The 15,573-nt window shown below is 30.2% G+C and overlaps 2 protein-coding genes and 1 pseudogene across 2 annotated transcripts in view; all 3 read right to left on the bottom strand.

The window, feature by feature from the left end:
• LOC125826321 (uncharacterized) overlaps positions 1 to 15,573 on the bottom strand; it is a 198,133-nt gene that overhangs the window by 155,601 nt on the left and 26,959 nt on the right. The window lies entirely within an intron of this gene.
• On the bottom strand, positions 9,264 to 11,148 carry LOC125826196 (uncharacterized). The gene has a single exon (XM_049505519.1). The coding sequence runs from the start codon at positions 11,077 to 11,079 to the stop codon at positions 9,292 to 9,294; it is 1,788 nt and encodes a 595-aa protein (XP_049361476.1). The 5' UTR covers positions 11,080 to 11,148; the 3' UTR covers positions 9,264 to 9,291.
• LOC125826552 (F-box/kelch-repeat protein At3g23880-like) lies at positions 13,817 to 15,103 on the bottom strand (annotated as a pseudogene).

Here is a 15,573-nt window from a genome sequence, read left to right as displayed (position 1 = left end):
GGGTACCGGACACCGGATGGAAAACAAAAAAAAATAAAAGTATTTAAAATTTATTGGTAAATTACCAACAAAAATTTACTATAATTACCAACGTATTACCAACGGAATCGAATAATGAAGAAAAAAATTTACTAACTCCTTTTCACTTCGTTAGTAAAGGTACTAACGATATACTAACCAAAAATTAGTTGGTAAATTTACCAACGGAAATTTCAGGGCCATGTTTCAAAATTTTGTAACAACATCTTTGGGTGTTTACCAACCGATTTTTGGTTGGTAAATCGGTTGATAAGTTTACCAACAAATTAAAATCGGTTGGTAATATTTACCGACAAGCCTTTTAGCAACAAATTAATATAAGTTGGCGTTTGGTTGGTAACTCAATTTGCCAACCAATTTGATCAATTTACCAACGAATTTTTTTGTTGGTAATTGGGGTTCCTTTTGTAGTGCGTCTACCCAAGTTTTTTTTTTTTTTTTGATATATATATAGAGAGTAAGGAAGTAGTCTGTTGTAGCCTCGTGGAGCTATCATTATGAGTTTATGACAATTACTTTTCGAAGAAAAAAAAAAGAAATTTAATTTTTGGCGTGTTCTATATCAGTTTTCTGTTAAGGGGTCGTTTGGTTTGAATATGAGTTATGATGGGATAAGTTATGTTGGGATAAGTTATGTTGGGATTAGTTATGATGGGATAAGTTGTCCTGGGATTATTTCTTATTGAGTGTTTGGTTTGTTATATTCAAAATAATATATATTGATAAATTTTAAGAACAAGTTGTTTGTTTACAAAATTACCCTTCACTTTATTTAAACTTTTTAAATTTTTCTTTGTGAGCTTTAGTTATTCATTTTTTAAAATAAAACTTTTATTTTTTTTAACTTAAATATTTTTGTTTATGTATTCCCATGATAAGTACCATGTGTATTTAAAAATATAACTTTTTTCTTATTTAGCTTAAAAATAGAACTTTCCTCTTAAGTTTATTAAAGAGAAGAAAATTTATGAGAAATCAAAATAAAATAAACATAAGAATTAGTCAAATAAATTCATAAATAAAAATTATATTTATATAGTATAATTTTTTAATAGAAAAATATGTATAATTATCATAAAAATAAGGAGTAGTAAATATTATTATACATGGTATTAAAAAAAATGTAAATATACATAAATGTAAAAAATGATATATAAAAAGGATTTAAAGGGACATATTTGTCATTTACCTATTCTATCTCGGGATAAGTTATCCCGGGATTACTATACCACCCATGGGGAGGGATAACTTATCCCGGTACTAATTATTAATCCCGGGATAAGTTATCCCGGACTTGCCAACCAAACAACATAATTTTTTTTTTATCCCATCACTATTTCCTTATCCCATCACTATTATTTCTAATCCCTCACACCAAACGAGCCAAGGGTTTGTTTATACAAGACCTGGAGAAGAAACAAGTACTAAAATTTATATAAATTAAAATTCATGTATATTATACTTATTACTAGATAGACAATATAAAAATTAATACTATGCGTTGATATTAAAATTTTACGGGACTTTGCAAGCTAAGTTCAATCTTTGTTAAGATTTTTATATTCTAAACCCTAATTTATATCTACATAAACGGCACTTATATATTCTCACTAACAGACATCTCGAAATATCACACAAACTCCTAAATATTCATAAAGAGATCAAGACATCAAATACTGTCTTTATCAAAGCTATTCTTCAACGTTTCTAATGATCACAACAATGAGATGCAAATCATCCTATATTCAAGAAATGTGATGCGCTATTAACAATACTGAAATAACGAGAAAAATTTAGTAAAATCGAATCAATATATAGAAACATAACTATACTCACAAATATTCATTACTAAAATCTTTATTATATATATATATATATATATATATATATATATATGACTAATACGTTACATAACTCTAACTAGCAAACGATTATATACTTAGGGCCTGTTTGGCCATACGATATGGTATCATGATATGGAATCATGATATGGTATTATGATATGGAATCATGAGATGAAATTGAAGGTTTGTTTGGACATGCGATATGGAACTTTTGTGTTGTATATTTTCTTATAAACAAAAAATTTTTCATAAGTTGTAAAACTATTAAAATAGGCCCAATTTTTTATTCAATCTTATCAAATAAATAAAAAATTATAAAATCGCATAATAAATTATTACAAAGTTATTTGTTCTCCACTTAAGTAATTGTTTTATCTAACTTTAATTTAATAAAAAAATTAAACATAAATTGTAGTGTACTAGTCTTTAATATAATCCTCCGACATAGTACAAACAATTTCCTCACGTTGAACTTGCATTTCTCGATCATGTGACCGAGAAGACGAACCAACATTGTTACTTTGAGCCATTTGTTGGTCAATATCCTCCGCAACTATATCTTCATGTTCATAGACCATAAATATTTCATCACTACTTACACATAAAATATAAATGTGCACTTATTAAGGCCATAAAATAAATTTATTAATGTGATTGAAATTTTACCTTAAACTAAGGCCAAAATCGAGTATTATGTCGAATTTTGGAATGTACACCAGTCATATTTTTTGGTTGTATAAATGTTGGTGCTATCTTACTAATTGCCTCGGCAACTATTTTAACATGCCGATTAATTGTTTCAAGTGAATGTTGAAAAGTTTCACAATCGTGAGGTGTGAGTTAAAGTGACTATATGTGGGTGCGAATAATAAATTTTATGTCGGTGAGAATAATAAATTTTAAAAATAATGATGTGATTATAAATTTTATTTACATATGAAACAAATGATTAGTAAATATAAATGTGGGGTTGTTTTAACAAAATATAAACTAATGGATCAAGTATTGTATTAAAATATCTGAAATCATGATATGAAATCACCATGTAATTCCATATCATGGTTTTTGGAGAATATGATATCACATCTCATGATATGGAATCATGAGATGAAATCAGCGTAAAATCGCATATCCAAACGCTGATTTCATCTCACAATACCATATCGTGATATGATATCGCATGGCCAAACGCCTACTTAATTGAATGTGGTAAAGTTAATTTTCAACGTCCTCGAAGGTAGAGCTATAAAAAACAAAAAACGTTATATATAGTGTGTAGGGGGTACAGTACACGAAGACTTTTTGAGCCCAACATAAGACTATATACAACATGCTGTCCACTAATATCCATGCCTTTGAAGCTACTTTTTTGAACTTTGTATCTTCATGGGTCCTATCTCCTTTGACTATTTCTTCTTCTTTGTAAGATTTTAAAGGGTATATTTGGTATGAAAAAAAATATTATTTACGAAAAACAATTCTTTACTAAAAATATTTATATGTTATTTTGCAAAATGTCATGAAGATGGATAGAGATAGGGTGTAGGGTGTAGGGTGCAGGGTGCAGGGCTGTGATCGAGTGTTGGGTAGGTTGCGTGGGTGGATGGGTGGGTGAGGAGGAGATAATAAACTTCATTTTAAATATATAAACTTCATTTTAAATAATTTGAAGATTTCATGAACAAATTCTCTGTCAAACTTAAATCGTTTGACTCTCGAAAAGCGAAATATGTCACATAAATTGAGACAGAAGGAGTATCTCGTAACACTGCTTCGGACAAGATATATATATATATATATTCGACCTTGATTACGACCAAACAAAGCTGAAAGATACTGCAGTGCTCTAGTGTAGACATGGCATTGATACATCACTATATTCGTGATTCTTAAAATTATAATAATAACTATAATATAACTTAAATGATGATCTCAAAATCGAGTATTCGTGATTGGAAGAATTACATGGTTAAATAAATATATACTTCCTTCATTCCATATTAACTTAAGTTTTGAGCCCTTTTTCATTTTTTAAATTAACTTAAGTTTTCAATCTTCAAGACTATTTTTAAAATATTATTCCAATTTTACCCTTTAAGTTAGTATTGGAATTAGTTATTATAATTAATGTTTAGTTATTTTTGACAATAATTAATAAGGGTAAAAATGAAAAATTATGTTCAATTTATGTTCTAACCTACTTTTCTTAAAGGGTGTGAAACACCTCAAAACTTAAGTTAATATGGAATGGAGGGAGTATTAGTTAATTAGTCATCATAGCTATAATTTTAGTTATTTACCATTCGCGACCAACATTCAGTGATAATTACGTGGGCTGGAGTTTCGAGTTTTTATAATTCAGAATTTGTATAACTTTTGTATAACTGTTTAAAGTTCAGATGTTTATATTTGTATAAATTCGTTATAACGAATTATATAAAAATAACTCAATTATATAAACTCACCCGCGAATTATACAAATCCACAAAGAATTACATGGTTAAATAAATATATATTAGTTAATTAGTCATCATAGCTATAATTTTAGTTATTTACCACTCGCGATCAATATTTAGTAATAATTATGTGGGCTAGAGTTTCGAGTTTGTATAATTCACACGTTTGTATAACTTTTGTATAATATAATTTGTATAACTGTTTAAAGTTCATATGTTTGTATTTGTATAAATTCATTATAACGAATTTATATAAAAATAACTCAATTATATAAACTCACCGCGAATTATACAAATCCACAAAGAATTACATGGTTAAATAAATATATATTAGTTAATTAGTCATCATAGCTATAATTTTAATTATTTACCATTCGCGACCAACATTCAGTGATAATTATGTGGGCTGGAGTTTTGAGTTTGTATAATTCACACGTTTGTATAATTCAGAATTTGTATAACTTTTGTATAATTGTTTAAAGTTCAGATGCTTGTATTTGTCTAAATTTGTTATAGCGAATTATATAAAAATAACTCAATTATATAAACTCGCCCGCGAATTATACAAATCCACAAAGAATTACATGGTTAAATAAATATATATTAGTTAATTAGTCATCATAGCTATAATTTTAGTTATTTACCATTCGCGACCAACATTCAGTGATAATTACGTAGGCTGGAGTTTCGAGTTTGTATAATTCAGAATTTGTATAACTTTTGTATAATATAATTTGTATAACTGTTTAAAGTTCAGATGTTTGTATTTGTATAAATTCGTTATAACGAATTTATATAAAAATAACCCAATTATATAAACTCACCCGCGAATTATACAAATTCACAAATTATACAAATGATGCAACTTAAACTATAGCTACATCCTATAAATATACAAACTATATTATGTAGCATAATTAAATTTATTATAATGACTATTTGCGAAAATTCTCCGTTGTGATTTTTGTGCACTTTGCCTCTTGAGCAGGCCTTGGTATAACGTCCACAAATATTAGAAGGCCCAAAGAATGCTGTGTATTGATCTATGGGCTTTCCCCGGAACTAAAGCCCATTTACAGTCTTCTTGAAATTTTTTTAACTAGCTTTTAATAAAATAATTACTGGTTTTAGCGATATTTTTTATTTATTATCATTTATAACAATACATAGAAATATGTATTAAAAGTGAATTATAGCTGCAATATAGATGTATTATAAGTGCAATAATATATTTAAAATATAGTATGCTTGTTTGGTAAAAAAAAATTGACATAATATATTATAAGTGTATTAAGATGTGTGATAAATGTAGTATCCATTAATAAAACTTGTATTATATGTGTTTCATAAATCGTTCTCTGTAATATGTATTAAAATTGTATTATAAGTGTCCCAATGAAAAGAAAATGTTACTGTATTGCTGTAAATGAAAAATATTTTCTTAATATAAATATTGATGTAAATTCCCCTTCTTCTTATTTTTTAGCTTCCCATCTAATGTCTGATATCACATTGGAGCCCGACTAAACAGTCTTGAATAGTTAGTGTTCTTGACAAAGGAAATGTTTTTTTGAAATAATTTGAAAATAATTATGATATTGAAAATAATCATACTGAAAATAGCGTGGAGTTAGTAAGATAGATATCGAATATTATATTAAAAGCAATTTTTTGTACATCGCATTTTTAATATTACAATATTAGGTACAATTTTTTTTATATATCGAACATGATTTAGAGTTATCAATTTTGTGTCCCATAGGTATATTTTTATATAATACAAGTATTCCTAACCTTGATTCATCCATCAAAATGAAAGTATTACCAAACAAAACTTTAGGGGGGTTTATGTATTTGACCTTTTTCTTATTAATTCATTCTAAAAAGAATGTTACGTTTAAAAATTTGGAAACAATTTAATCTTAAACTTTCTATTTTTTTAATCTTTAATAAGAACTTTTTATAACCAATAGAATGTTATGAAAAGTTGAAGATATCAACAAAAAAAGGCCAAACAGATATACAGACCCTTCAACTTGTTCCTAAATTTCATTTTGGCATTCCAACTCAACCTTGTTCTATTTTAATTCTTTAACTCCAATTTTTAAGTTTCATTTTGGCACTTCTAAGTGATGTGACAGAGTGTGTGCATAACACTTTCTCTAAGAGAGTGAAAGACAAAAAAAATTAAAAAATAATAAAAGATTAACCCTTAAACTCTATTTTTTTTAATGTACCATTTAAACACAATATACTAATTTTATGATTTCTTTATTTCTATATATGCTCTTGAACTGCAATTTTGCATTTTAGAAATCGTCGTTCGTCCGTTAGTTATTGTAAAAAATTCAAATTGACGGATGATCATTGATTTTTTTTTTAAAAAAGTAACAATTTCTTTTTGAGATTTTCTCTGTATTTTTGCGTGAAAAATAACTGACGAAAGTGCGTCGATTTTCTTTCTTAAGAAAATCAATGACAACCCAACGAAGTCTATCGAGTTTCAACATTTTTTTATAGTGTTATTAAATTAGCAATGAACATGAAATTTTTTTTCCTCGTATTTAGTTGAATGAAAAATTAGAAAGCTGGTATTTGAGTTAGTTCAAATAAATTTTATTTCAAAAAAATTGAAGATTTCATGCGCAAATTTCTGATCAAACTTAAACGGTTTGACTCTCGAAAAATGAAAAATGCCACATAAATTGGGATAGAGGAAGTACTTTAGTAACCACACATAAATATTAAAGCATGCTTAATATCATAGCCAAGACAGAGGCGTATGAAGGAGGGGGTCACCGGGTTCACGTGAACCCATGCCCTCCTCCTGAAATCATATATAGTAGTGTTGTATTTTTATTTTTTTTTGTTAAATATAAATGTGTGAACCCATAATCGAAATATCATGTAATGCAATGATGATTGGGTGCGCCTCTCGGTGAGATTAGAAATATAAACTTTATATCTATCTTGTATGATTTTTCTTTCTAAAATTAGGTAACACCTCTCTAAGTGGTTGTTGGTAGTATTTTTGGTGTTTTGATTAATTAATCATTTCAATTTTGGACCTATAAATTTAAAAGTTTAATTGTTTTCAATAATAGTCAAACCAATTAGATCTATCTTTTTATAACAGTGCATCTATCATTTCGAAATCCTGAATATACTTCTGAGCCAAGTCATAAATGACATATAGTCACATATTGTCGTGAGTCCTAGACAATTCGTACAAATTTGTCTTTCGCATTATTCCACATCGAAATACAAAGTCACATCTAATTATATAACTTAGATTTATGATTTTTAATTTTTTTTCACTTTTCTCTCTCATTCTCAATATGATGTTCACGAAAGATATCACTTGTCAATTAACTCGCCCTCATCAGCCTACTGTCACGGACTTAGAGTCTTTACTAAAGCTCTGTGCGACACTTGACAACTTACTCACTATTCTTTCAAGATCTCGTAAGCTCAAGTAAGCCTTTAAGACAAGATCGCTAAGAGAATGAAAAGAAAGACTTAGAAAAATTTGGAAGAAGGCTTTATATTGCTTGAAAGATTGCTTACACTTTGTTGGATGATTTACAAATGAGAGGCCCTTCTATTTATACTACTTCCTAAGGGCTTAAGTGCAAATAAAAATTACTTTACAAGTCTCTCTAATTAATTACACTTTAGTCTCCTAGAATTCTCTACCAATTCTAGGAAATTCTAAAGATTTGTTGGAAAATATCACTCTCTCTTCTAGAATTCTCTACCAATTCTAGGAAATTCTAAAGAATTCTCTAGGCTAGCAGAGAATTCTAAGGCATTCTAAGGAAAGATCTAGGGAATTCTAGAGTCTTCCACTAACTTCTCCATAACTCTAGATTCTTCCCACTTATTTTTCTGTCAAATTTTAATTACAAAGTGGCGGAACGTGACACTACGCTCCGCCAAGGACATTATATTTGACCAAAAGGCTGGGTAGACTCATCTTGCATATTCAAAATCCATTAATTTGTTTGTTAAATCAAATGAAAGCCTACAGAAAACAAATAGAAGCATGCATTATTGAATTGGTTGTTTTGCATTTCTCTGACATTATTGAAGGGATAAAATTAAAATTTCTAAACAGAGTCCTTTTTTGTCAATTTTTGCTCTATTATTAGCTTTTGGTGGTCATACATAACTTTTGGACAGGTTTATACATCATGGTGGGTGCCCCAAGAAAATCTATTTTTATTTTTGCCATAATAAGTGTGTTCTTTTTTAATTTTTCTTTCGATATTTCGTTACTCGCTTTGGAATTTTAATTAATTTAAATTTCTATTATATATAATAAAATTCATTTAAAGAAAAAAGATTTCTTATCAAGATCTTTTTAGTAGAATAATCTTAACAATCGTTTACTTAACACTTAAATTAAAAATAATAAACAAATATAATATATAAATTATTCACGTCACGTAAGACCTACTTAAAGGTGAAGCATAGTGGTGTATATAGACTAAAAAATGGGCCAACAAAATACCCTTCATTAAAAATAATTATATTAGGTATATAGATAAAAAAAATAAAAATTCTTATATATAATATTAAACTTTGAACACTCGTATTGAAATTTATGATTTCACTGCTGCACTTTTTCAAGATTTTTTTGGATTTTAAACTCGGTATTTGTATCCTCCGATTTCGTGTCTTACACGTAAGACTCATTAAAGACAAAAACACTCCTTACTACCTATTAATGAAAAGAATCGTAAATTCATAACTCATAAACTTAAAATTCAGCCGGTCTCCGACAGAGAAAAGACAAAAAAAAACAAAACAAAAAAAAAAACAAGAACATGTGAATAATCAGTATAGTATTTGTCTATTACTGAAAATGATACAACATATAATTCCTATGATTCAATAATTGCTCATAATTATTTTTTATCAGTATACATATACTTAGTGATAAAAATTAATTAAGAACTACCTACATGTTTAGCTTGTTCCCTAAACTTCTTATAAATATCACCTTTATAAAATTTCCTTGTTCTAATAACCAAAATTAATGAAATAGCACAACTTAACAATGTAGCCCCAGTAATTATAAGAAAGGCCAATTTGTAACATTCCACTCCAATGCATGTTAAATCCTGACCAATTTTCCTTTTTAACCCTTTTGCTAACATTTGCTTTGTAGCCACTTTATCATACAAATGTCCAGTTACTCTAACATTGAGCAAATATGCACCAACTGGGCTAGCACCACCACCAAAATTGTACAATGTTGAGTAGTATTTCAACCCGAAAAGCTCCGATATAATCGCGAAAATCAAAGGCCATTGAGCTCCGAAACAGAACCCCATTAGTATAGACGCGATGTAGAGGGAGTTAGGGACACCAAACGCGATAAGTAGATGGCCCGAACATGAGAGGAGGAGGACTAATGTGAGCATCATAGGGCGTGGGAATTTGTACTTTTTTAGAAAGATTTCAGATACAAATCCTGAGACAACTCGTCCTAGGTAGTTCCAAATGCTTACTAGTGACACAAACGTTGTGATACTTTTCTCCGGATAACCTAAGGCTTTTCCAATTTGACCTAAGTTATCGATAGCTGTCAATGTACCTCCCACACCAAATGTTGTCGCGATGAATAGAATGATCATGTCTATGCTAAAAAGCGCTTGCAATATCGTATAATCCTCTCCTCTTGGTGGTGGATTAAATACATTACTAAAGCAAGAAGTTTGCTTTTCCTCATATCCATTCTGAGCTAGCTTCTGAGGTTGAGTCAGGTCAACTGATGTCAAATTTTCCTCAGATTCACTTAAAGCTAGCTTCTGGGGCTGAGTCAACTCTACTGAAGGTGGATTTTCACTAACAACTTTCAATCGAGGCTCATCCAAGGCTTGTTGTTTAACTTTCCAAAGCTTAATTTCTTCTTGAAACACGATGATCAACGGGGCAAAGAGCAAAATCAACACAACGGCTGCACTTCCTCCATACTCAAACCTCGCGAAATCGATCTTATTTTGTATGATGATGACTAACATGATAAAACCAGCTAGGCCAAGTGAAATGTACAAAAAATTGTACAATATTTTGGTCTCGTTGGCTTGTCGAACAACTCTTAAAATCCGAATCGTTCGTAGAAAAATGCAAGACACAACAGCAGGAAGCCAACCAATTAATAAAATCAATGACTTACCATTGTTACCATAAAAAGCATGGTATAATTGTGTTATAATTGCACCACTTAAACCAACAAATCCTTTTAATAACCCTAATAAACTTCCCCTGCTTTCTGGGAAATTTTTAACACAAGTAACTAATGCACCAGTATTAGCAAATGTTTGTGAATTTGCACCAATGCAAATGTACAAACACATTTGCCAAATACGCGGTTTGGCTATGTGTCCTGTGACGCATAGCCAAATCATAAAATAACCAAAAAAATTCATAATTGCACCTATGAATAGTACAACCCATGGTGGAGTTACCTCGTTGATTAAACCCGAAATAATCCCAACATTACCACCTAAGTCTTTAAAGAAACTTAACAAATTTAACGTGGTTTGGTCATACCCTAACGATGATTTGATTTCATCACTATAGAGACCGAACATGTAGGTTGCACCAGCCATGGACATGATTAAAAGGTTCGCGAATACCATGAACCATCGGCCTGTGAAGACATGGTGGCCGAAACTCGCCATGGAGTTAAGGCCACCATGTCCATTCATCATGAACTTAGTGTTCACCATTTTTTTTGGCTTATGATAAGGAAATATATTTTGAGTGCTTTGATTTGGTTTGAGTGTTTTGTTTGTGTAAATGTTGAGTGCACTATGGGACTATATATATTTGTTTGGTAGTGTGTTAAAGGACTTCTTTTTAAAAATTTCTCACTCTCAATAATTTTGAAAATGAATGATTTTAAACATTTCATTTGTGTTTGCTCAAGGGAAAACTTTCAAGGTCAAAAATAAAATTAAAATGCTAAATTCTGCCATGTAACAAACGAGGTCAAAATTCAAGATTATTCACCTTCAAGGTCATTCTTGTAAAGTATCCGTCTGGTACACGTGCTTTGGAGCAAACTAACCCGAAATCCAGACGTAGAAAGACCATTAAAGGGGAAAACGATTATTACCATGATTGTTTTTATTTCAAAGCTCAGATCTGAGACTTTTTATTAATGATAGAGAAATTTTATTCGTCTCGTCACAACTCGGGGGTGATATTATATGTGATTATTTAAACTTAGGAATGGAATTTCACATTGACTTGATAGTTAACTATGAAAGAAGAAACTGGTTATTACCATGATTGTTTTTATTTCAAAGCTCGAATCTGATACCTTTTATTAATGATAGAGGAATTTTATTCGTCTCGTCACAACTTGGGTAATAATGTTAGTCTGATTATCTGAACTTAGTATGGGAATTTCACATTGACTTGATAGTTGACCATCTTTTTTTTGCTTTTGCAAGTGGAGGGACCTTATAATAATGAAAATGACAACTTAAATTTTCTCCATCTTAAACGTGTGAGCAAATTAGGTGTAGTACAAAATGAGACGATTCTATGTATCTTTACACGTGAATAACAGTTTGGAAAGTAGGTGGATTCAAAATTTTAAATTTAACAAGCTTTATTATATGATATTTTTATTATTAAATTATTATACTTTTAAAATTATGAATTTAAATATTTGCTAATAATATATTGACCCGAATTGAACCCGACTTTATCTCAAATGCATAGTGACTTTTTCTATGTAATACGGGTCGGGTTCATTGGTAGGATATTGCAATTTTAGTTTAAATGGTTTTATGCTTTTTTTTTAAAAAAAAAAAAATTTACTTGGCTTCAAATATTGTGTTGTCGCAAGTACGCTTTCGGCTTAGAGAATATTTGGTGTGAATGGTGATTTTTCTGTTACAAAATAATGAAACGTGATTATATATGTTACATCATTTCCAATGGTTGAACGACTTTTTTATTAGTACAAAACTTAAAATTAAATTGATTTGTCATGTAATTCTTAGTAGTTAAGTGACTTACTCGAAATATAATATTAAATCTTATTTGTAGTATTTTTTTTAATTTCCTGGTTCGAATTTTTGATTTCGTCACTATTTTTTGACATGGTGTGTGGAGTGGGTGGAGGGGTGGCATATATAATAGGGAAAAGGAAATTGTGTATATCTCTTTTAGAATTTGACTCAACATTATTTGTTTACGTGTAATATTTGGTATTTAGGAAAATTCCATACCTGACGTTCCTAATTTGTTGGGTGGGTTTTACTAGATAAGGAAAACCTAATTTGGAGTTTTCATAATCAATCATTTTCCTTTTCCACTATAAAAGTGATCTTGATGGATGTATAAAGAGTTTATATTGACCAACAATATAGCATGTTTAAAGTTATGTTGTTGAGCTATATCAAGTTGCACTTATTACAACCACAAAAAAATTAAGTGTAAGCTTAGTGATAAGTATCGTTTTATTTTTAATCAGCGGTTTTAGAATTGATTTTTGGAAATAAAGTCAAACTTTCCAGACAAATTCGAATTAGTCGAATCTCAAACTGAGTACCTGTTCTGAGGTGATAGAGCAAAGACAAATTTATCACCCATCGCGATCAAGGGTGGAGGTTAATTAGTAGGGACAAAGCTAGGGTAGCATAAGGGGGTTAATCTGAATCCTCTTCATCGAAAATTATATCCCTAAATACACAATCAACATTACTTTTTATGTAAATATAGTTGACGGTGTTGAATCTTTTGAGACTTCTTTGTATGTTTACTTCTTTATATTTTGAATTTCTTTAAACAAAATCCTGATTCTGTCACTGGTTTTTAGTCTCCCCATATATAGCCATGTTAGTACAACGTCATGATCCCCTTGAGGTCCCATCCAACTTAGCCCATCGCGCATGCGATCACTTGCTTTCAACTTTTGTTAGATTATAAAAATTGGGACCAACAATAATGTTAATACTATGGTACAAATTAATGAGCAATCTTATCAACAACGGATGGTGGTAGGTTGAATAGGATCCTTTCACGCTTAACTAAAACTTGCAGGATCAAGTCATGTTAGGGAGGGTAGAATGTACGCAGACCTTACTCACACAAGGTGAGGTAGAGAGACTGTTTCCGATAGACCCCTGGCTCGGGAAAAATGTTTTCTAAAACAGCAAGACGAAACTACCCTTACTTACATTATCTTCTGCCTACACAAAAGTTTATGGTTTGAGAAGCTCACATTGTTACATACTTTGGAGATATGGCAACAGGATAAAGGTCAGCAGTTACAGCTTGTATGGATGGTTGTTACCTATTGTATTGTATTGTATTGTTAGTATAAATACAACATTTTAGTTTAAAGACATGATAAATACATTCAGAACCCAAAATTTAGCAGAAATAAATAAATTCGAGGTTGTTACATAATCTTCGACAGAAGAATAAGAAAGAAAGCATATGCAAATACTAAGTAAGTGAATTAGGTGAGACGATTCCATGCTTAGTGATATTACATTTAGGGCATAATTCAAATGGTCCTCTAGATGTCGTGAATTTAGAATTAAAACATCTCTTACCTTTGTACTGTAGTAACACTTCACAATCTGCAAACATATATTTTGGTCTGGCTGAATGAAAAAGATTAGTATCTCGTATTTCAATCAACTTAGTCCAAGATTCTCTAATACCATAGTCTTTCATTACCCACAACTTAAAAGTGCCGATCCTGCCCTCCTTGCAATGATTATGTGTAGAATAAAAGCAAAGCATTCCTCTCAATACTGAAACACCATGGTCGATGGTGTAGTAGTGGGTACTTACACCAAACATTTGCTCCAATAACGGTACCTCCCCATACACCTCATTTGAAATATTAAATGAAACGGTAGTATAATATCCAGAGCGTGACATACCAAGCCAATGAAATGCTCCATGTAGAAATGCCAAATAATCCATACCACAATCCCTAAAACCACAAACAGGCATAGGCTTAATGCTAGTAGGATAACCAATTCTTCACCAGGAACCACTCTTTAGAGAGAGTAATTCAATCGAAGTATAGAAACTATCAGCTGCATTGAGGTTAATTGCAAGGATCTTATAGTCTTCACTAGTTGCATCATATTCCAATCCACATACACAAGTCCTCACTGGAAATTCTGGATGGGGAAGTAGTATTGATTCTCTTGTGGACGGGTTCCACAACACAAGTTCCTCATAGTATCCTCCAGAAGAAACAAGAATAAGAACCAATCCATCACAAGAACAAAATATTCTGGCAATCATTGGTTTGCAGCTCGAAGGCCAATCAAGCTTTTGTTTATCCTCAAGCATCGATAAAGAACAAGTATAGAAGTTAAACACTTTATCCTTCATAAATAACCTTTCGATGGTAAGAATTTTTTTCGGAATTTTGGTCATCCTTGTTATGAATATAATGTGTCCTCCTAAAGTAAGGATCATCAATTAATGACTTCCAAACACATTTGAACCGAAGAAGAGACCATACAGGTAACCTTCTAAGGATCTCCATCATTATTTCCTCTTGTAAATAAATTCTTATGACCTAGATTGGAAAATTAGAATACATCAGAGATATGCTACAACAACTAATTTTTGGGTAGCTTCTTCTCCTCCAATAATATTAGTTTTTTTTGTATTTACGATGGATTTCTTCTTATTTGGAGTTTTTCTACTTGCTAAATTTCCATGGCCATGGTGATGGGAGGATACACACTTCTTCTTTTGTGCCATCTGCTGCTAGGGTTTCTACTGCAGATTACGCGCCCAATATTACAATCTTAAATATATATAGAAAAAGGGTTATATTTGCTTCTTTACTTAAAAGAAAAAGGGTTATATTTACCATCGTTATATTTTTTTAATATATTTACCCTATCATCCAAGTTTGGGTTCATATTTATCCTTGAATAGAAAAAAGTTATATTTACCCTCTGCTCCTACTTTTTTTTTTCTCACACAAATAACTTCCGACGCTTTTATTTTAACATCATATCAAATTCATACATTTGAATTAAATATTTGATTTAGTGATATTTTTTTCTAATGTATTTAAAAATTATTTTAAAATATAGATTAAAATTATAAATGTTAATATATTAACATTTTTTATATAATCATACAAAGCAACAAAGTTTAGTGATATACATTTATAGATCAATTTTGAACAGACTTAAATTCGTTTTAGTAGGAGTTAAACAAAA

The sequence above is a fragment of the Solanum verrucosum genome, unplaced genomic scaffold (genome assembly GCF_900185275.1).
Source record: "Solanum verrucosum unplaced genomic scaffold, falcon-dt-bn FXZP01000125.1, whole genome shotgun sequence".
Lineage (NCBI taxonomy): Eukaryota > Viridiplantae > Streptophyta > Magnoliopsida > Solanales > Solanaceae > Solanum > Solanum verrucosum.
This window is presented reverse-complemented; position numbering and strand designations above follow the sequence as displayed.